General features: G+C 41.9%; 1 protein-coding gene across 4 annotated transcripts in view; it reads left to right on the top strand.

Annotated features, from left to right (window-relative positions):
• Positions 1-23,923, top strand: part of Atl1 (atlastin GTPase 1) — a 63,362-nt gene that overhangs the window by 20,439 nt on the left and 19,000 nt on the right. For all 4 annotated transcript variants that reach the window (XM_006985444.4, XM_076550553.1, XM_076550552.1 and 1 more), the window contains exons 2-6: positions 4,909-5,156; positions 10,083-10,217; positions 10,639-10,743; positions 14,376-14,426; positions 16,747-16,803. In XM_006985444.4, coding sequence (XP_006985506.1) covers positions 4,909-5,156; positions 10,083-10,217; positions 10,639-10,743; positions 14,376-14,426; positions 16,747-16,803 — 596 coding nt within the window. The remainder of the gene's footprint in view (positions 1-4,908; positions 5,157-10,082; positions 10,218-10,638; positions 10,744-14,375; positions 14,427-16,746; positions 16,804-23,923) is intronic.

Below are 23,923 nucleotides of genomic sequence, written 5' to 3'. Positions count from 1 at the left end.
GAGGATTAATGGAGTAGAGCACTGAGGCACAGGGGAGGGGAGGGGGATGGGGAGGGATTTCTAACATTAAAGACTTTTGAAACAGTTTTTTCCAACTTAATATTTTTATCGCTTATCTGGGAATTATACACAATGCACCCTGAGCATACTTGCTTCCCAGTCTTCCCAGGTCCACCCCCACCCCCCCACCTTTGTGCCCTCTCCGAAAAAAGAAAAAAAGAAAAATACACCAAGTCCAACTTGTGTTACCCATACACTCATTGGAGCATGGTCAAACACCCAGTGACCTGCACCTTAAAGAAAACTGAGTCCTTTCCTATGCCCCTGCTGGAAGCCTGCACCTTAAAGAAAACTGAGTCCTTTCCTATGCCCCTGCTGGAAGCCATCAGCTGGGAAGAGCTGCACTTCAGCATTTTATCACATTTTTTTTTCCCCCATCACAGGCAATTTATTTTGTTCTATTCATTCACAGTTAATACAGAAAATACTTGGAAACATTTCCATATAATGTTTGACACAGAAATCATCAAATAGAAGTATACAATGTTGACAGGAGGCAGTACATTTATAATTTATAACCCCAAATGTATTTATAAATTAGAAATGGAAAGATCTACAAATGAAATTATGAAGGTTCACCAAAGTCATTTAATCTGTTAGTTTCTCATTCATTTTTATGTCTTAATAATATTCTATTGTATGAATAAGCCACATTTTATTTCTCTCCAGTATTTGATAGCTATTTGAGTTGTTTTAACTTTTTTACTATTAGCAACACACTGCTGTAAACCTTCATGTACATGTTTCATAGGTGCACATTTTCAGTAGTTTGAGGTTATATTCCTAAGGGTAGAATTGTTGAGTAACAGAGTAACAATGTTTTGCATTTTGACCAACCACCAGACTGTTTTGCCAAAGTGGCACACCATTTTACAATCTCACCAAATCCTTGTTTTTAAGGCTCTGATTTTTGTACAAAAGCATTCAATCATTCTGTCAGACCAAACCAGGAAAAGTAAGCTATAGTTCAGAGCTGTTCTATTCCATTTACTATGCAAAGCCAATCTTGGCGTTTGCAACTCTCAGCCCTTTTGAGTATTCTTGCAGTATTCACCTTTTCCTCCACCACTTTTTTTTCTTCTTTTTTTCTGGTTTATTTCTATCTATTACAAATGTATAAGAAATCCTCCATCAACGCTGCTGATAGCAGCAGAACCTTGAAAATATACCTTTGGTTTGCCTCAGAAAAGGAACACATATTGTACTGTAAAGGACTCTCTTCAATGGCTTCCTGTCTAGACCGGTTCTCTCAGGGGTGGGGGCGGGGGAGAGGTTGTCTTCAGTGTCTCTCACTCTCAACTGTGAGTCTGCAGTCATCGATGCCACTGCAGAAGAAGCTTCCTTGTCCGTAACAGCCAGCACCAGCATTTTAAGTCCTCTCCTGCTGTGATTAATCTAGTCCTGCAAGAGCAGAACTTCACACACTTCTGAGAATTCACGGAGTCCTTCAAGAAAGACAACAATATGTTCACAAGAGTTTTCATGACCTTATCACTTCCTAATGGTCCCTCCACCTCTCCATGGGAACCAATTTCAACATGTCTTAGAGGGAACAGAGCATATTCAGACCATAGCCAGGTGGTTCTCTGCTTCTGAGCATCTGTCCATATCCACCATAGTGAAACGCTTTCCCTACCTGGCTCGCTTCTGACCCCTGTTTCCTTTCTTTTTCTCTTTTGAGACTTGAATACTGTTTGGGGAATTGATTCTAAGTTTAGTTTAAGAAAACATATTCAAGAAGGCAGAGATCTGATGAGGACAAATCTTGGTTTAGGGCGGACACAGGAGATAGCTCAGTGCTAGAGTGCTTGTTTAAGAAAATTGTCCCCAATGGGAGTGGACCTATTAGGAAGTATGGCTTTGTTGGAGTTGGTGTGACTTTGCTGGAGGAAGTATGTCACTGTGGAGGTGGGATTTGAGGTCTCGGATATGCTAAGATACTGCCCAGTGTTTCTTGTGATACTTCCTGTTGCCTGCAAGCCAGGATATAGGACACTCAGCTACTCCTCCAGCACCATGTCTACCTGCACACCACCATGTCCCATGGTAATGGTAATGAACTGAACCTATGAACTTTAAGGGAGCCACCCCAATTAAATGTTTTCCTTTGTAAGAGTTGCTGTGGTCCTGGTGTCTCTTTATAGCAGTAGAAACCCTAAGACACCCACCTTGTCTCAAATTCTCCCAGATCTCTCATCTCCCTCCGACTGATCTGACCCCATGCAACCCTGTCAACCAATTCGGTCTGTGCCATGTTCCTTCTTACCCCTCAAACATTCCAAACACTCACATATTTCTCAGAGTTAGACATGTTGTGCATACTATGTTGTATCTTGAGTTATTAGAATATGCAGTGGCATTTATTGCAAATGAGCCTCCTCATTCTTTGCAATTGTATTATATTTCATAGGTGAATAAACCACAGTTGATTAAACGGTCCCTTATTTGAGGGGCATTTATATTTATATATATTCTTGTATTTTGTCTCTGTGTGATTATATCTGTGGAACAAATTAAAGGCACATGCCACCACACTTGGCTTCCTACTTCTCACCATACACAAAAAACAACTTAAACCACAGGTCTAAGTATAAAATAGGGAAAGCAGACAGAAGTTACAAACAAGCAACTAGTAAGAAGCTTATCAAGACTTTACATATAAAAAGATGTTCAGTGTCATGCAAATAAAGCTGAAAGTATACTGATAAGCATTTAATGTATCTGATGTTTGAAGATCAAGGGTTTGACAGCTCCTTGCATGGTTGATCAGTCGTTGCAGGGGACACTAAAATGAATACAGTATCTTATATAGCGGTTAGGCAAATAACTATGACAAGTGTAAATGTACATATTCCCTAACTTAGAATGGCTATTTGTTGTTAGTGATTGTGCTGGCATACATAACTTGTGCTAACCAACAGGTCTCTAATTGAACTTAAGACCCTCCCAACAACAGGGAAACCATGCCTGGTACTGGAAACCTACTCCCCAGGGCCAGTGAAGTCATGGATCTTGGAGAAAAAAAATCTCCAACCAGCACAATTTCTAGTACTACCTTTTAAAGAAGGTTTTCTTTATTTTTGTTTTCTGTGTAAGACTGTTAGGGCTACATGTGTCACGTGCATGCAGTGCCTGAAGAGACCAGAAGAGGGCATAGGAACCCTTTGCTTACTACATAGTCCAGGCTAGCCTCAAATTCAGGGTCCCCTTGCTCCGGCCTCACCAGTTACTGGATTGCCACTATGGCTAGCAGTACAGTGCAATTTTAAATTTAAAATTAATTAGCATATTGATTATAGTATTTAGCTGCAAAGTGTTAAAATGGCCTAGACTAATATTAGTTAGATGAGTAAGAGAAGCTTTCCATACTACAGGTAATGACTTTTCTACTCTATTTCAGTTAAGATAGAGTGTTATTGGTGCTGGTATAGAAAAGCTTGATTTCTCTTATACTTGATCCAAGTATCAATTCCTGACAGATTTAAATATCAAAAACAAAACTTTAAAGCCCAATAGATGTGAATATTTTTTCATATTTTCATAAGGAGTTTATAAAACATAGCCAAGTGCTAAATCTATAAGAATATTATAATAAAATCTATTATTAAATTAACAGTTGCTCTACACCAGCGTTAACTTGTGAAGAGTGGAAGGGCACATGTGTCTGTGCTGTGGTTTTGCATGTTGGATATATGTTGTCTCCTGTGTTTTCTGTTTGTCATTTCAATGCCTCTTGTGTTTGGATGTTCATGTCTTCCTTGGACTGGGGAAGTTTCTGCTGTAATTTCATTGGAGACTCTATGCTGTAGTATTTATCTTCACTCCTCCATCTCATGAGTCCTTAGATTGGGTCTCTTGATTGGGTCCTAGAGTTCCTGGTCATTTGGGTCATACTTTTTTTTCTGTTTGTTTTGTAAAATATGGGGTCTGGAGAGATGGCTCAGTGCTTAAGAGTACGTGTTGGCTCTTCTGGATGACCTGAGCTCAGTTCACAGTGCCCACATCAGGTGGCTCTCAACTGGCTATAACTCCAGCTCCAGGGATCCAGTGCCCTCTTCTGGCCCCATGAGCACCTGCACACACATGCCATACCCACTCAGAGATATATACCATACACATAAATAAAAAATAAAAATGTGTATGTATGTGTGTGGACATGCATGTGGAGGTCTGAAAACAAGTCAGTTTTGGAGTCAGTTACCACTTTGTATAGAAGTGTGAAGGTCTGAGTTTGATTTCCAGCAGCAAACAGAGACCAGGCATGGTGGCACGCACCCAGAAGCCCAGCACTGGGAAGGTGGAAACAGTAGAGTCCCTAGGGCGGGCTGGCCAGCCAGTCAGGTTGAATCAGTGAACTCCAGATTCCGTGAGACATCTTGTCTCAGAAAATAAGGCAGAGAGTGATTGACGAAGACCCTTGATAAAGACCTGTGACCTCAACCTGTGTGCACACCCATGTGCGTGTTCTCTCTCACAGACACTCATGCATGTGCACAGAGAAGCATTGCAGGGACCCTTTGTTTAACAACCAAGCTTATTCTTAGAGGATGGAGGATGTACAAAATACAGTCATGATATTCATCTGCCCCAAAAGTTGAATACTTGCTTAGATTTTTTTTCTTGTTTAGTAAAGAACTCTGTACCAATTTAGACCATTTTGAAAAGAAAATAATGGTTGATTGAGTCATGTGACCAGGAAGACTAAGTCTCTGGTCTAGACAAAGTGATATGGTCTGAATAAAACACAACACCTGACTGGAATGTCCCAGTTCCCTTTGAGAGTTGAGAGGTGCCTGTTTCCTGGTGTTTTGAGATAATTAGCTGAAGTTATCGATACTTGTTCAACAGGTGGGTTTTCAGAGAAGTCAAGCGAATGGAGCTCAGAAGAGGAGGAGCCAGTGAAGAAGGCAGGACCTGTCCAAGTCCTCATTGTCAAAGATGACCATTCCTTTGAGTTAGATGAGGCCGCGCTGAACCGGATCCTTCTCTCGGAGTCCGTCAGAGACAAGGAGGTGGTTGCTGTGTCTGTTGCTGGAGCCTTTAGGAAAGGAAAGTCTTTCCTCATGGACTTCATGCTGCGGTACATGTACAACCAGGTAGGGAAGGGCGTCTACAACATTTCCTCCTGTGCTTCTTCCATGTCGCATTCTTATTAGCGCTGAGGATTTCTGTTTCTCCTATCATGTGTGCCTCATGTAAAGGCTATGGTAGGCTAATTTCTGCTATTATGTGTGCCTCATGTAAAGGCTGTGTGCAGCCATTCCAATCTCAGTGCTTTGGGAACAGACTACACATAATTTTACTTAGAAGTTACTGTGCTGCATTTATCTGAAGATATAACTTACTTTTTACTCTTTTAAAAATTAGCACTAGCATAGTGATATAACTATAAACTTTACAGGTAGTATTTAAAATGTCAAGTAGATTTCACTATAAACTTTTCTTTTTAATAACTTCTCCACAATATTTGTGATGACATCCTTAAATATGAGGCAAATTTTAAGGAATTTCACAGTGAGCACTTGGGTGCCAACACCTCTATTCTTCCACGGACATTAATGTTCTTGATTTATCATGTGTGCCCGTATGTACTCATTCTTCCTAGTCATTCATCACTACATGATATTAAAAAACTTCAAATTAAATTGCTAACATCAGTGTACTTTCTCCACATGATTCCATATAAATCATATATTCTCATAGCTTTTGTTTTTAAATACAATCTATATGGAGAAACACAAATATTAAAGTGCATCTGTTTATTTTTACAAATGCGTATCCTTATGCAGTCCAGAACTCAAAACAGAGACCACCATTCTCTCTAGAAAGTTCCTTCACAACCTTTGCTAGTCCGCTCTCACTTTGTTCTAACCCCAGAGGCAACTAATAGTGTCTGACAAATCATGTGATACAAAAATGTGACTTCTAAGGACCTTGGCTATACCAAATGCAGAAGGATGGATGGGAAATTCGAACAAGGCTAGAGGCTGGCATCCCCCTTATCCTCACTGAATTCCAGTAGACATGGAGTTTTGAAGTAAAAGAGCTATACAACCCAAAGAATTTTATATTCTGAAGCACTAGATAGGTTGAGGCAGAAGAATTACATGTTAAGAATTAGCCAGCCTGGTGTGGTGGCACACACCTTCAATCCCTGTACTTGGGAAACAGAGACAGGTGGATCTCTGTGAGTTCCAGACAAGCCTGGTCTACAAAGCAAGTTCCAGGACAGCCAGGGCTGTAGCAAATTCCAGGCCAGCCTGAGCCACAAGACAAGACTGTCACAAAAGGGCTCTGGACTGTGTCTTCATAGCACTGTTTTTAGTTTGATCTTTTAGGTATGAGGTATTTTAAGACAGCTTTGAGGCTAACCTTTAGCTTTAGTTCAAACAAGTGAAGAACAGAAGTACTAAGAAAATTCAGGCTTTGAAAGCAAGCAAGACTATTTTAAATTCTGATTTCTAGCACAGCAAAGGTGTTCTGGTACTTCACGTAGATGGGTCATTGATATACATTCAAGTCAAGTCAAGTTGCCTGTGGTTCAAGAGTGCTTGCTTGGATCCCGTTTTTCTTTGTCTCCACCTAGTGGAGCATTAACAATGAGAGACAGAATGTGAACACTGGCCGCGCTGTTCCCTGCAGAAGAGCAGGCATCACGGACCGTGTAGACCTCTTCTAGTGTGGACCTCTTCTAGTGTGGACCTCTTCTAGTGTGGACCTCTTCTAGTGTGGACCTCTTCTAGTGTGGACCTCTTCTAGTGTGGACCTCTTCTAGTGTGGACCTATTCTAGTGTGGACCTCTTCTAGTGTAGACCTATTCTAGTGTGGACCTCTTCTAGTGTGGACCTCTTCTAGTGTGGACCTCTTCTAGTGTGGACCTCTTCTAGTGTGGACCTCTTCTAGTGTGGACCTATTCTAGTGTGGACCTATTCTAGTGTGGACCTCTTCTAGTGTGGACCTCTTCTAGTGTGGACCTCTTCTAGTGTGGACCTCTTCTAGTGTGGACCTATTCTAGTGTGGACCTATTCTAGTGTGGACCTCTTCTAGTGTGGACCTCTTCTAGTGTGGACCTATTCTAGTGTGGACCTATTCTAGTGTAGACCTCTTCTAGTGTGGACCTATTCTAGTGTGGACCTATTCTAGTGTAGACCTTTTCTAGTGTGGACCTCTTCTAGTGTGGACCTCTTCTAGTGTGGACCTATTCTAGTGTGGACCTTTTCTAGTGTGGACCTATTCTGGCCCCTCCTCTGCACATACAACTGTCACTCATGTTAGAATGGCAAAACTTGACATTAAATAGGACAAACTATATTCTTTTTAGAAGGAATATTGTTAACTTTATTTTATGCCTGAAACATAGTATTCAATATTTAATCATTAAAGATATGATGAATACGTGCCTGAATGCATGAAACAAGCTAAATTTTCAATCTTCCAAAGTCACTATTTATTGATATAGCCTTTGTCTTTCAAAGTTATTTTTCTGGGATAGAACTTTTATAATATCATTTTCCTTAGTTAATGTTGCAGTAATGTTATTTTCCTAATTCATAACCATCACAATTTACTCATTGAAATATACTTCCCAGCTGTTTTTGTATCAGTTGTTTCCTTGCATTGTGTCAGGTACCAAGGAGGATACAAAGAAGACAGCATTTATATACTAAAGCATATTGTGGTTTGGATAAGGAGGCAGAATCAAGGCATGTGAAAAAATGCGAGCAATGCTCAGCTCTGAATGGACACCTGTATCACACGCCTGCCTTCCAGGGCTTCTGGATCATTGTAGAAGAGAGGCTAGAAAGCTAAGTTTAGAAGCCAGACACGGTGAATGACTTCAGGGAAACAGTGTCTTCCAAACACAACATAGCAATCACGTGAACTCACAGAGGCTGAGACAACACACACAGGACCTGTGCAAGCTCAAGCCCTCCCACATCTCAACATGGATGGGGAAGTGGGCACAAAAACCACCCTCGCCAAGGAGCTGCTGACGGTTGGTTGGTTGGTAGGGGAAGCTGAAGGACCTTCTAGGCTAAGGGGAACGAGTGTGCTGTTTGCATTAAACTAGAGTACATCTTCCACGGAGTGGATCTTATAATGGAAATGAAGACGTAAGACTGAGTAGCACAGATGGCGCAGGCCATTATTATGCTTTTTATGAGGATCTAAAAGCGCTGTATAGAATAAGACAGGATGTAACACACACACTCTCCTCCCAAGTCTCAGCCAGCATTGGGGAAGAGGGGTGGGGAGGTTGGAAGATCCAGAGGCTGTGATGACGACAAGGAGACTTTTCTGGATACTAAAGGGGCAGTTGGCCCTTGTGAACTAGCTCACGGCTGCATGAAGTGTGCATGCCCAAGCCAGACACAACCCCAGCACAGACACAGGCGGTGGTCACGACATCTCACCCCAGCTGAGGAACTGCTGCTAACTGATGTCTGTCAGGAGGAGGAGGGTTAGTTTTCTTCAAGGGTGGTACCCCTGCCAGGTCAACCATGCTCTCATGGACGCCTGCACAACCAAGAGTGCATTGGCAGCCCTCACTGGATGTGTATTTGTCTATTGTTTTCATGAAGACACACACGCAGGAGGGTGGGGATGGAATGGGTAGTGCATCTGGGAAGAACTGGGGCGGGGGGAATGATACGATCAAGATATTATAGATAACATTTTCAAAGAATTAATAAAATGTTTTTTAAAGATAAGATATAACAAAATTATATTTTATACTAGTTTGTGTAGACTTACTAATTCAACCAGTCTACTCCCTAATTTCTCTGCATTTGTAAAGTTTTGTAATTTAGTTTATACAAGGTTTTTAGCTCAAGGATTATATAGTGAGGTCTTCCAAAAACTAATAATTTATCCCTACAACAGATATCAAAGTGAGTATAGCTACTATTACCCAAGGTTACCGGTGAAAATTTGCAAAATCTAAGTGATTGTTTGTATTTCTTGTCTCACCTGATACTAGTTCTGACATAATTTTCAGTTTAGTTTTTCTTCCTTTGAGTTCTCACATCCTCTTGTATCTGTTCCCTTCTGCCCCTCCCCTCTGTCCAGGCCCTGGTTCAGGCCCACAAGCATATTTTGACTTTTATAATAACCTACTTTTTGGTCCTGCCTGCCGTTCATCATCCCACTAGGTCTTCACTCCCTCTGTGTCTTCCTGACTCCCTTTGCCTGCAGGGTAAACATCGGTATTGGGCGCCTCCCTGGGCCTTTAGAATCCAGCAGTCTAACCTCTCTGCTTGCTGGTCTTCTCCCCCACAACCCCTGTACCAGAGCATTTGTCTGTGACCTTATGTGGTGCTCCTCCTCCCTCCCTCCTGACTCCTCCCCCCCTCCTGACTCCTCCCTCCCTCCTTTCTTTCCTTTGCTCTTTCTTGACTTCTTATTTCCTGGATTGTCCTCTCCAGGCTGTTCACCTGGCTAGTTCCCAGTCTTCTGACATCACCTTCTCAGTAAGTCTTACCTCATCAAGAATTAGTTGTTCCAGAAAGATAGTTTAGAGGTTTAGGAGTACTTACTGCTCTTCCAGAGGACCAGAGTTCAAGTCCCAACACCCATGTCAGGCAGCCCACAACCTCCTGTAACTCTAGCTAGAGGGGATCCAACACCCTCTTCTGGCCTGCAGGGGCACCTGCACACATATATGTATACTCACACCAGACACACATACACATAAATGAATGAATAAGTGAATCAGTTGTTGTATTTCCCATGTTACGTTTCCACTTATATTTTATATACATTTCCATCCTGACATATGCATATATTTTATACACATGTGTATGTATATAAATTATATTGATGTTAGCCACTAACATAAACCGTAACAGATGGTTGCTCCTCTGTAATTATTTTTGAATAAATAAAATGACTATATCAGTGTTATAGATATGCACACGTTTTTCCTTTTAATTTGAGTTATAGAAAAAGAGGTATCAAAAAAGATGAGAAGAAAACGATACATGCATATCCAATTCTAATCATAGACTTTATTAAATTTATAGGAATCTGTTGACTGGGTTGGAGATTACAATGAACCATTGACTGGATTTTCATGGAGAGGTGGATCTGAACGAGAAACCACAGGAATCCAGATATGGAGTGAGGTTTTCCTTGTCAATAAACTTGATGGTAAAAAGGTATGACACTTTTTAAATAAAATTAAAATTTTAATTTCAATAGTAACTTTGAAAATGGTCTTTTGTCCTTTTCACATAATGCTACAGGGGTAAGAGAGGCATCTTATTGAATGATCCTTGTCAAACTGTTTAGTGATCCCAGGAGACATAATCATAATGTATACAGAATAGCAGATAGCAAGCTGATATTTTTACATTGTCTCAATGTTATGTTTTTATCCTAGGTTAACAGAGAATGTTAAAAATGACTGCACCCAGCAGCTATTAATATTTTTTGTGGCATTCATAGCACATGTAAGAAGTTACCTTTTAAGTCTTCATTGATAACAGATTCCTTTAGTTCTTGTGGTGTTAATGTCATGGTAACCTGGCACCCTGGCTGCTGTGTACAGTATCAGTGATGTGCTCTATTCACCTGTAGGTGGCGGTGTTACTGATGGACACTCAGGGAACTTTTGACAGTCAGTCAACTTTGAGAGATTCGGCCACAGTGTTTGCCCTCAGCACAATGATCAGCTCAATACAGGTATGGAGTAAAATAAACCTATTTGTGGATGGTTCTTTTTTATTTATTTATTTATTTTTAATGCCGAATGCTGTTTATTGAAGGAGGGAAGAGGTCTTAAATACAGGCTTACAGCATAGTGGGAGAACCCCGGAGGGCAGAAATTCGCTACCAATGTTTTACAATCCTGCATCTAAGCTGCTAACGCCCATTATTCAGGATACACAGACAAGGAACTTCCCTTAAGCATTCAGGAGGGTGGAACCCAGCAGGGAATTAGCATAGGGAGGATTTCAAGGTCAAGGTCAGCAAGTAAGGCAACAGTTACCCAAAACGGGGGCCAGGGCCCTACAGGTCCCCCTTTTACTAAAAAATGAGCTTCTGACTTAGGTTGCATGGGACGTCAGCAGGTCACCTTACCCATCATGGAGACACCTGCCCAGACCACACAGGCGCTCTGTCTTAGGTTGGTGAGCGCCCCCCCCCCAGGCATTACCCGTCTCTGAATACTCATTATCATACAGGCTCAATCATGTGTGAGCTGCATGGTTAATTGCTGCCAAAGATCTCAAAGTGGCACTGGGCTTGCAATCTGTGTGTTCAACATAGAAAAGACCAACAGAGGTCCTATCCCACCCATAGCCAGTAGGCTAAAGGCAACTGAGCCATTCCCTTCCTTAACGAGCTTTACTGCAAATTGGAGTCCTTGTAAGATGTTATCCCAAAAGCAAATGGAAATTGAGTTTATAAATTTATAATTTTCAAAGCCAATCGAATGTATATAACTATTGAATTAAATTTATCATGCCCAATAGAATGAAAGATTAACTAACTGTGGTAGCTACTTTTGCTGCCAGGGTCTCCACTGTGCTAGCTGTAGTAAGCAATTATGAGATGGTAATTTGTGGATGTTTCTTAACTAAAGTTCATGGATAGTGTTTTACATACACATGGCGATGAGACAAAGATCATGGCAAATCATAGATGTTACTCAGTTAACTGCCAGGAGTGGTTATTGTCACTGTAGTCTAATTACTGGTGAGTTTCTAAATTGGCTGCTTTAGTCCAAAATAGCTTTATTATTGTTATTTTTTCTGTTAGAGTTTATAATACATTAAATAATATTAAAATTTATAGCTAGGGATGTAGATCAGTTGGTAGTGTCTTTGCCTTGCATTTACAAGGTCCCAGGTTCAATCCCCAGCACCATATTAACCAGATATGGCAGAGAATGCCTGTTGTCCCAGTACTGAGGAAATAGAGGCCAGAGGATCAAGAGTTTAAAGTCATCTTTGGTTATGCAGTGAGTCTGAGGCCAGCCTGGGCTACATGTGACCTTGTCTCAAAGCTGATATGCTGAGGTCAGTCTCCATAACACTGAAGTGGAAGGAGAGAGCAGACTGCACAGAGCTACCCTTTGACCTCTGACCTCCACACACAGCGCCCTCCACACATGGTGCCCTTCCCCGACACGCACACATCCCTCACACAGACAACAGTAATAAATAAATCACTGGTGGAAATGTTTCTAAAATGTGAAAGCTATGTTTGTTCATAGCTTTAAAAAACAGTTTACACTTATATGTAAACTGTGTGTTTTTAAAGCTTTTTAATTCCCTTTCTTTTGCTCTCTCCTTTCTGTTTTTAGAAGTACTATTGGTCCAGGCAGTGGTGGCACATGCCTTTAATCCCAGCATTCAGGAGGCAGAGGCAGGCAGATCTCTGAGTTCACGGCCAGCCTGGTCTACAGAATGAGATCCAGGACAGGCACCAAAACTACACAGAGAAACCCTGTATTGAAAAAAAAACAATAAATAAATAAATAAAAAGAAAAAATAAGAGAAAAGAAGAAGAAGTAGTACTGTTGGGTAGGGTGGGGGATTGTAGGCTTTCTAAATTGTCCTGAAAGTCTGTGGAGGGCTTTACCATACAGAGACAATGTATGGCTGAAAAGATTTTAAGGACAGCTGTTAGATGTTTTCTGTCTATTGATGACAGCAGGGAGCAGAGGTACAAAAGAAACAAAGCAGGTCTTTTTTGTTTTGGTTTGGTTTTTGAGACAGGGTTTCTCTGTGTTGTCTTGGCTGCCCTAAAACTCGCTCTATAGACCAGGCTGCTGGCCTGAAACTCACAGAGAGATCCACATGCCTCCTGAGTGGGGCCACCACCCAGCCTTTTTTTTTTTTTTTTTTTTTTTTTTTGAGGCAAGATGGCTTGTAGAAGTGGGAAAGCCAAAACAGAGTGAGCCAGTCCAGTTCAGGCTGTGATCATATGCAGATGGAGTAATGGAGCTAGTGAGTAGACAGACAGACAGACATTCTGTGTGATCACCGCCCAGAGAGGTACAAAGGAAGAGGGAGGGTGAACTTAATTTCTAAAAAAATGAATTTAAAAGAAAAGTTATAGTTATAACCCATGATTGATGCTTTAAAAAAAGCTACTTCTTGGGGCCAGAGAGATGGCTCTGAGGTTAAGAGCACTTGCTCTTGCAGAGGACCTGGGTTTAGTTCCCAGCACCCACATGGTGGCCCACGGCCATCCATAGTTCTAGTTCCAGGGGATCTAACTCTTCTGACCTCTGCAAGCACCCGGCACACATGTGCTGTACACACATGCACACAAACAAAATGTTCTTACACATAAAGTAAAAAGATAAAGCTAGCAAGGAATTTTTATAAGATTGGCACAAGAAAGCTATCCATAAAATACAGATTATTCTTGTAATACTAAAACCCGCTGCTTCAGTGAATCTTTGAAGTACCAACCCAAAATCTATTTCCTTTAAAATCAATAGGAAAAAATCATTTGCACAAGCCAATTAAAATCAGTTTAACTTTGTTTTTAACATTCATTCTTTAGTATTTATAGTTGACCTGAAAACATTGACTCTTTTCATAGAAAAAGTCTGTTAAGTAATGACTATTTTAAATTAATATCTGAGAAATTGTATTATTTAAATAAGTACAAGAAGGATACTGTTTGTGTTAATATGTAAACGTATAAACAACCTCAATTTTATCTTTGAAGTTACTAATGTTTATCAGCTCAAGGAAAAGAAGAAAAGCAGTTTTGTCTTAAGGCTGTGCTGTGTGTAGAAGAGCAACAGGTCAGGAGCAGAGTGTGAGCCTGACATTCCACCCTAACCCCTGTGTGGAGGGAGGGACTTTCAGCAGACAGAAATCAACTAGTGAATTATGAAGAGTTCATTGAAATTTTCCAGTTGGACAGGACAGCCCACTTCTGCAACCCCTGCTTCTTGGGAGTTTGAGGCAGGAGGACTACAACTTTGGGCAGCATGATGAAACCTTCTCTCCAAATAAAAAAGGGTTTGAGGTGTCACACTGTGAAACCAAACAGTTCCCATGGATGTTGCTCAGGGTTAGATTGAGACTCACTTGGTGTGCTTTGATTATTAAATAGGCCCATAAAATAATACTAATATTTGGATTCCACAGTGAGTGACTCTTGTATCTGTCTAACATTTTTAAGCTCATTGTACATTGTTTATTATCTGTCAAGCTCTCTTTACTCCTTCCTTGGGGTCTCATAACTGTGTGTAAGAGAGTTGATTGTGTAATAACTGGCGTCTATGGAAACCGAATGATGAAGTGATGTTGCTCATATTCTCCTCTGACTCCTTATCCCTAATCAAGGTGTACAACTTATCCCAGAATGTCCAGGAGGACGATCTTCAGCACCTCCAGGTAAAAGCATGTTTTGTGTGTCTGGTGGTCTTTTAGACACACAGACCAGAATTTTGGGGATTCTCAGACATATGACCACAAGGGTCATCCTGTTGCCAGGTCTCTTGTCTAGTTTTGTCTGGCTATGTCCTTTTAGTTTTCATGTTCTTTTGTTTCTAAACGTGCTTACTCCCAGTGCTAAATACATGAACATATATGGCAAATCAAAGTGGACAACGAGTGGGTGGTGATGGCGCATGCCTTTAATCCCAGCACTCGGGAAGCAGAGGCTGGCGGATCTCTGTGAGTTCCAGGCCACCCTGGTCTACAAGTGAGTTCTAGGACAACTAGGGCTGTTACACAGAGAAACCCTGTCTTGAAACAACAACAACAACAACAACAACAAAGAAGTGGACCAAGAATCTTGAGTACACAGAGTCTCTAAATTGCAGTGCCAAAATCTTAAGATGGAGGATTTGGTAATTTGTTGGTACGATGTCTGTTATATGCCAGACTTTGGCCCTTGTGGCCCAGAACTGGTAGAGAAGGCCTGAGGACAACTCAGAATTGGACTTGAGCTGTGATCTGAAGGAGACTTTGGTGGTACCTAGTCTACTCTTGGTGTTTATAGATGAGGGGAGTAGGGATGCAAAGATAAGAGGCCGGCTGATGGGATAAGAACCGTTGTCTGGGTCCTGTGTTCCTTCCAGTCTCCAACACAAGAGTGGATGTTTTCTAGAGAGTTTTCTCGTGTGTACAGTCCCATTCTCCTCTGACTCAGCACGTGTTACTCTGGAGCAGCTCTCTACGTGTTTTACATAAAATTTACCTAGCGTGTGTATGGGATCCATGCAGTGAAATGTGAAACTTTGATAGATATTAAGGACAGCAGAGCAGAGTAACCTGTAGCCTTGGAAACATCCCTGAGAGTTCTCCTCCTGTGTTGGTGCCTGACACAGTTAGGTATCTCACACTGACCATTTATGACAACTAGGTGATATGTAGAATACTTGCTAGATGAATTTTCATAGTAAAGCAACTACTTCGTCAAGTGTCATAACCCAGTCGGTTACTTTCCTAACGACAGCATGGTGCCATTGCATACTGGCTTCTTTATGTATGTCTATAGAAGGACTAATTTTTGGCAGTGATGCTGAGTTAACAGTGTATTTTAATCATTTAAATTTTTTTCCTATAAAAGATAATACCTTGCTCTGAAGTGATTGTGAATTCAAGTGATGTCAGTACACAAGTCTGCTCAGTGTGCCGTCCCTAGACCTGTTGCCTTTTAGACAGAGCGAGACTTTGAGCTCATTGCTCAAATGGAGTGTCTGTTAGTTACCCTTTGCCCTGCAAGGGCTGCAGCATGAGGCTGGGGAGCTCCTGTAAAGGAGTGTGGGCAAGGTGGGGACTCTAGGTCAGCACGCTCCCCAACTCCAAGAAGTCTTGTTAGCCCAGTGTGTGAACGGAGCTTGTCCTGTGTCGTGTGGGGCAACATCTAACCTGCCTGGATGACACCAGAAACCTCACCAGTCCTCTCCACAGGCCTGGGCTCACCGAAATCTTACATTTGTTAAAACAAAAACTCTCATTTTTGTGCTTTATGTTCTTCATTGTAAGCAATAAAAAATAAGAGAAGACAGTACATCTATTACTAAAGCCAAGTGCCTGATTTTTTGCTTTGTTTTCCAAGACAGGGTTTCTCTGTGTAGTTTTGGAGCCTGTCCTGGATCTTGCTCTGTAGACCAGACTGGCCTTCAACTCGCAGAGATCCTCCTCCTCCTGCCTCTGCCTCGAGAGGGCTGGGATTAAAGGCGTGTGCCACTGCCCGGCTCAGATGCCTAATGGTGTACCTCGGGTCATTGTAGCTCTAAATTTCCCGGGCTGCAGCTTTTGTACGTGGACCCCAGATGTACTGTGGCCCGCTAAGCCAGTGTAAGTTCTGCTTTGGAAGGCCGTTCCACATGCACTTCCATCCTACAATTGTTTGTATCAAAGGCACGAGTTTTAAGGCTGGGGTCTACCTTTGGAGCAAGTGCTTAGCACTCGGTGCTCAGTTGCTTGCACACATGAAACATACGCACATGGAAAAGAAAGAGGGAAAGCTTTAAAGTAGAAGTTTCTTATTAAAATGTAACGTAGTCTTGAATTTTAGCTATGTAATTACTGTGTCTCTGCTTTATATAATTAGTGCTTGTTTCCTGACGATTACTATGTAATCATGATACTGTAACATTCTGTTACAGCTGGGGGAAATGAGCAAAGAAACCCAATAAGTCAACGAATCTCAAATCTTTCTCTCCCTTCCCCTCCTCATCCCTTCTCTCTGATTTTCCCCCAGCTTTTCACTGAGTACGGCAGGTTAGCAATGGAAGAAACATTCCTGAAGCCCTTTCAGGTAGGTGAAAGTTGAGAGATGGAAAAGTCTTATTGGGTTTTTGTGGAATCTGTAATTGTGATTTTCATCAAGGTCATGTTTTTTTCCTTGATTTATTTCATTCAAGAAGCATTTGAGGTCAGTGTGGTGGGACATGTCTTTAATTCCAACACTAGGGAGGCAGAGGCAGAAGGATTTCTATGAGTTCAAGGAGGGTAGATTGCTGTGAGTTCAAGGCAGGTGGAGATCTGTGAGTTCAAGGCCAGCCTGATGCACATTGGGCATTCTAGGCCACCCAGGGTTACAGAGTGAGGAAGAAACTCCGTCTCACAGGAAGAAAGAGAAGGCATTTTAGATTCCTATTCTAAGCTATTTGAGATGAAGAAGAGCTAGAAGTAAGCAATAAAAACATGCCTTAGACATTGGCTCATGTGAGCATATCAGCTTTTCCCTGAATTCAGCCCTGAATGTCACAGGAGACAGTTGATGCATTTATCAAGCATGGAACCTAAAACAACCAAGCTGGGGTAGTAAGAGTTGGTTGCAAAGTCCAGCAGTTGGCTGTCACCAGGGAGGAAACTGGGGGAGAGGCTGGAGTGCCCTTCTTACGTGGTAACGTCTCCATTGCCTGAGTGCAATAGCAGCCAGCCCGGCTGATGCTGGTGTGCCCATTGTGTCGGGGTTCTACGGGGTCACTTGTCATCCCCTCAGCTGTCAGACTATTGAAACACCAGGTCCCAGAGAATTAGAACTTCCCAGGAGTCCCCTGCCGAGGAAGGAAAAGATTGATGAGGTAGTGCCATCCAGAAGAGGAACTGGCCTCTCAGGAAGAGATTTCGCACAGTTCTGGCAACTTCTTGGACCACCTTGTAGCACTGGTAGTCAAGGTGGTGGTGGGCTAGTGAGGGCAGGACTGTGCTTCGCCAGGATTGTTTAGCTGTGCGTAGCTCTTGCTGTCTTTAAACCTAACCTCATCTCGATACTCCCCCAGATAGACTTGGGGTCGGGGTGGGGTCTCTGGACCTGCTCATTTGTTCCTTCCAGTGTAGCCACATCAAGTACGTCTGACTTCTCTCTGTTTTGTCTCTTTTTCTGGCATATTGAGAGGATGGGTGCCTGGCCAGACTTGCCCTGAAGACTCCAGTCATGCTAGGGTCAGCAGCGTTAAGGAAACCTTTGAGCTTGGATTAAGTGCTGTCCGTCAGCAGTTTTCACACAATCTAAAAGTTAACTCCTTCAGCCAGAGCTTGTCAGAGGAAGCCTTAGCTCTAGATATACATAACACCCAAAGGGAGGGCATGTGAGCCCCTGGGAAAAACAATTCATAAAGGGCAGCGTAACTGAGACCCTCTTGTGGCAGATGGTAGACTAAGATGAGCTGTCTGTTTTCTGTTGCCCAGTGACAAATGGCGTTAAACCACTAACTCAGTTGTGAGAGTGGGGATGAACGTGGCTTCAGTTTGTAGGTTTGACTTGGAGCTCTCCTCTCAAACTGCATTCAAGACGTCCAGAAGATACTTCCCTGAAGATGTAAGTGGAGGACACTTTAGAAGCAGTCTGATCTGGCCCTGACACCCAGGCAAGCGGCAGAGGAGGTGGTGAGAGCAAGAACAAGAGCACTCCTGATTCACAGTCTTCAGCGTGGTCTGCGGCACCTTTCTGCGCTCTGGGGTTCCATTGCTTTGGTGATAGTTGAAGTGTTGAGCGGCAATTGCATTATTGCTTTGACCTGTCTGCTCTCCAGACTGCTGATTCTAGACTGAATTCTAGAAAGGGACCTTAAGTCTTGCCAGCAGGTGTCACTGCTCCTCAGACGTGTTATTTGAAGTTCATTCTAAATACACCTTCAAGCACGTCTGAGTTTTTCTAATGCTCTCTGGTAAATGCAGCCATCAGTTTCTTGTGACTCTCAGAAAGGCTCGTTTCCCATTGTGTGGCTCTGTGTCCTCTTAGCGGCTAGTTACTCATAACCTCTCAGGCTGAGTGGAGGGGAGTTCACTCTGCCACGTGGCAATAACAGTGTTTATCATTGAACCTCCCTGAAGAGATCCTTCCTTAGGCTGGAATATGGACTTCAAGGTACCCTGTGGTTTGCCATTAAATGATGTCCTTGGCTATAGCAATCCAAGAGCTTACTATTTAGCCATTTTATTATACCCTCTAATTATGTAGGTTACAAAGAAATAGAAAATATTCCCCAATTGATTAACATTGTCAGTTGGGTCAATGTTTTAGATAGTGATACATGTCTGTATGGTAGGTGTGTTTAGTAGGCCAGTCTGTAAAACTCATATAGCTGTCAATAAAGTTAAATTGTTTAGTGGCCATGGTATTTCTAAACCCCGATCTCTTTAGGCCAGAGCTGTAAATTTATCTGCTGACTTCTGGGCCTTTCTCAGCCTGGCGACTTGAGATAGATGGGAAGTGCTGGCAGAGTTATGATGGAATGGCTACCAGAGAAGAGCTGGGGCTGTATGACATCCACAGCCTTGGTGATGTATGCAAGCGTCCTTCATAAACACCCAAAGTAAATCATTTCAGTATCAGCCAGGTGCAGTGGCGCAGGCCTTTAATCCCAGCACTCAGGAGGCAGAGGCAGGAGGATCTCTGTGAGTTCAATGCCAGTATAGTCTACAGAGCAAGTTCCAGGACAGCAGGGATACACAGAAGAACCCTATCTCAAGAGACCAAAATAAAAGAAAGAGAGAAAGGAAGGAAGGGAGGGAGGGAGGAGGGAGGGAGGAGAGAGGGAGGGAGGGGAGGAAGGAAGGAAGGAGGGAGGGAGGGAGGGGAGGAAGGAAGGAAGGAAGGAAGGAAGGAAGGAAGGAAGGAAGGAAGGAAGGTAATTTCAGCATCATACCTGTTAACTCGTCCCTGTGTGTGACAGGAAGCTGCTCTGTCCAGGTCGTGCCTAAGCACAGTACGGCAAAGTTCTGTTTCAACCCCTCTGCATACCCTGGCAGACAACATCTGCAGCAGGAAGGCCCTGAGAGATGGACTGCCATGTCTGTATACAAGTGGTCAATATAGTCAAGCTTTCTGGTAATAGGAAAATTAGAGGCATAAATCCTTGGAAAAAAAAAAAAAAAAAAAAAAAAAAAAAAGCTTTCCTGTATGTGAACTTGACTTCCTCTCAGAAGCCTCTGTTTCTTTCTTGAAAGTGTGGTTGAGGACCTTTGACATTTACTCTCTTATCGCTCATCTCCCCAGAACTAGTACTTTATTTTCTCAATTAGTCTATCCTAGTCTGTTCCACAGTTCGCTTTTCCTTTTGTGCAGTATATAGATCAAATCAGGCCCTTACACACGGGGCAAGCTGTCTTCCCTGAGCTGCCTCCTGGTCCTCCCACAACACCCTTATTAACTGTCTTCATGGACTCAGATCCCACCAGTGCTTTGGACATCAGAGCAGAACTTACTCCTCTCTGTTAGATAGAAGAAGTCCACACATCTGAGTGGAGATGTAGTGACTAGTGATCCAACCAGTTCCGGTGAGCTTTCAGTGGAACTGAATGTCGCTTGTGTGTGTGTGTGTGTGTTAAGAATATACATGGCACAAACAATTAGAAATTGTCATAATTTCTCATTCATATCAGGCCTCTCTGCAGACAATCAGGAATTATTTGACTCTAGTTGACTTAATTACATTCAAGGTCACTCTATTCCTGTGATTTAAGATGTTTACTGGCAAAATTCCTTGGTAGTGATTCAAGCCACTTTGAGACAAAACATTCTTGGGCAAAAATCTGTGGTAGTTGGAGCTGCCAACTAATGTCAGAGAAATACCTGACCTCGCTGAGAAAAAGAGAGGTTACTGTCTGCCTGCTAGAGGTGGAAATTGATATGGGATGGGGCCAAGGAGGACAGCTTCCTGGGAAGCTACCTACCCTACTTTTAGGTTCTGTCCAGAGAGCAATTTAGGTGATCCGAGAGCTACACGAATTAGAATTATTTATCTGGCAACCCAGAATTGGGTCAAGGTTCATGCCAAAGTTCTCTTGGTTTCTACATTTAGGTTATGGAATGTAACCACTGGACAAAGACGACAGCTGAACCAGGGCTTGTTTGTTCCAGACCCTGTACAAAAGCATGTTTTATACGGTCTTCAGATTAATGTTCACTGTGCTAGCATTATTACTTCTCGTTTCTTTCTCTTTTTTAGCCAGTGAGGAAATGGCCAGAGTAATGTATAGACTTAATCCTGCTTACACACACTGTAACAGTGCAGAGCTGATCTCTGCCCAGGCCGTAGGTCCAAAGCACTGGACCTAGACACCACCTACTTCCTGCTCCTATCCGCCAGCACTTGTTGAACTGTATTTATCATCTGGTATTTTAATAATCATATCCCACCTCATTAGTCAACTTACAGGTCTTAAGGGCAGAAGCTTTGTGACTTGCTTTTTTTAGCTAGAGTACCTACTCCCATCAAATCAGTTAGGCAGAAGGAGACATGCTCAGGGAAATAACTCTGGCTGGGGTCAGCCTGCCCCTCACCCTTGAACCACACAGCATGCTTCAACAGAAGACACACTGTAAGACCCGTACTACCCACTCTTGCCTCTGTAACCCACTAAACAAGGTCATCAGTTTGCTTTTCTCAGTCTTCCTGATAGGCTGGCTTTCCTGGGCTGTTGATTGAAGCGAGCTGTTGTTTATAGTCTCAAAATAATTTTAGTGCTCTTCTCTACCTGAAACTAAAGTCAAAACTGAAATTCATTAATCACATTCAAGACTAGTTCATATATTTATTTATTGGCCACTGATTCTAAATCAGTTTTTCTTTCAAAGGATATGATTAATTTCACACAATTTATAATGGATATGCACATAAATTTAGCATTAGCTTTCCAATATGTCATTTAAATCCTTTATATGGACATCAACACATGTACTGACATATTCCATATACTTGTAACATTAATATCTTAATATTATCCAAGAATACACTATACTTTACATGTTGTTGAATTGGGATCTTTGGTTCATATAGCCACATCCAGCTGTTTGGCCCTTAGATTTTTTTTTCTTTCATTTTTCATTGTAACTCATAGTAGGTCTATAACATTCCTTCTGAATGATTTTTAAATGGCTGTAGTTTGTTTCCAAAGAGAAACGGACAATCATTTTCATCGTTCAAATAAAAAGACCATTTGTAGGATAAAATAGCACAGGCCTATCATTTGCCTAACTCAGTTTAATTCATCTGAAATCTATTACAACTTGATGCATTTTTATATGACAAATGAGGGGGGTTTATGGTGTTTCCCTCTTTGCCCGTACAGATGAACATATCAGGATTTAGCAGAAGGAAACTGATTGCTTTTTGAAATGAGGGCTGCAACTCAGAATTCTATATGTGATCAAATGAAGCACACAAGTACCTAGGATGTAATGGGAAGGCGCTGTCCTTACCATTATCAGCTAATGATAAACAATTTTTAATAACCTAACCAGTAAACGTCCAGTGCCTGGATACCATCCACAGTGGAGGTGTTTTCTCCGTAGAAACTGACAGACACTGCAGGGACCACAGCTCTGTGTTGTTCTGGCCAAGAGCCACTCAGGCAAGTCTGGGGACTGGAGCAGTAGCATTGAGCCCAGGATTACTGTTACTGTGAGAAGCTGCTAATTTGGGAAAGTAAGGCTTCGTGTTGGCTTTTCTACACATCATCTTCATTTATTTTGAAGGAGAATACCCAGTGGAAAAGAGCAAAGAATGAGACAAAAATTGCGTTAAAAATGCAAAGCCCACCCACGTACTTCATTTTATTTATCCTGGCTTACAGATGTCTGCTTCAGTTACTTAGCTAACATCTGCTTTCAAGATACTTGTTTTAGGTACAAATGTTCCTGATACAAGTTATATTTTGACATTTTTTAAACAAAAATGGGCATCCATTTAAAGTTAGTAGACCTAAAGATAGTAGATGTGGGTATTTTTAGTTCTCTCTGCAAAGAGCTCTCCTCTCTCTACAGAATCTACACAACAGGAGAAAGGCACCATCGTGGTGAAACAAGATAAAAACCATGCAATCACACACTAAGAGGGCCTGTGTAAGGAAAGACTGAGCCAGAGATTTTATAGCCAGTAAAATCTAGTTTCAAACTGTGTCAGGATGTAAGAGTGTAGCAGTGCTGTTCTGTTAGCCCACGTGAGTAATCTACAGGATGACTTCTTCATAAACAAGGCTGGTGTGAAGACCAGAGTTACACCATGTCGTGGTGTGTGCCTGTGGGAGTGAGAGTGAATGAAAGATGAAAGAAGAACATCATAGGTGATGTCTCTATTCTGTGAGCAAACCTTAGAAATAAAGAGAACATAAACCAAAAGTTGTTGAAAGCTTTCAGTAAATATTCATAGCCACGATGGCAGCATTGGCATTGCTACTCTGGGCCTTTCATGTTTGTATTGTGATATAAAACTTTAAGTAATTATGGGATGTCATAATTCAGTATTCTCCTGTGCCTAGAAAACCAAGATTCCCGATTCAGGATTCTGGGTAAGGAGTCATAGATATGATAAAGGAGTTCAATGAAAACATTTTGGTCCTGTATCTGGGTGTTTAAAATGCACACAGCAGCATGAGTTGAGGCACTATTCCATCACATACACCTTACACACACACATACACGTACACATGCACACATACAGGTACTAGCTTTGCTAATGGAATGAATGTAGTAGAGAGAAGATATTTTAAAAGATGGAAGTGAAACTTGAATCCTTGTAGTAGCTCTGTAGGAAATACTAGTGAGTTCCAGTCAACATATGAATGTACTGATGTACTTAGTGTATTCAAGGATAAGTAATTCTCATAGAATTTACCATAGTAACATTCAATAAATAGGGTCACTCTAAGAATTTTATGTCTAGCTAATTTGTCCAACAACTATAAAATAAGCAGAAGATCTTCTCAAGAATGAGAGTAGTCAGAAAGTGAAGCAACTCCAACTGTCCTGTAAAGATTGCTGGTGCCCTACTGAGTCTGAGACTCTGGGTCCAGCCTCAGCACCCTAAGGTGGTGGTTTGACTGGTCACTGAAAGCTTGGGTATGGAGCCTGCAGTCAGTAGATTCCTGATGTGTGATTGGATCAAGTTACAAACAACAGAAGCATGACCAGGACTAATGATTACAGA

Source organism: Peromyscus maniculatus, chromosome 14 (assembly GCF_049852395.1).
Source record: "Peromyscus maniculatus bairdii isolate BWxNUB_F1_BW_parent chromosome 14, HU_Pman_BW_mat_3.1, whole genome shotgun sequence".
NCBI lineage: Eukaryota > Metazoa > Chordata > Mammalia > Rodentia > Cricetidae > Peromyscus > Peromyscus maniculatus.
The sequence above is the reverse complement of the archived record's forward strand: the minus strand, read 5'-3'. Positions and strand labels throughout refer to the sequence as shown.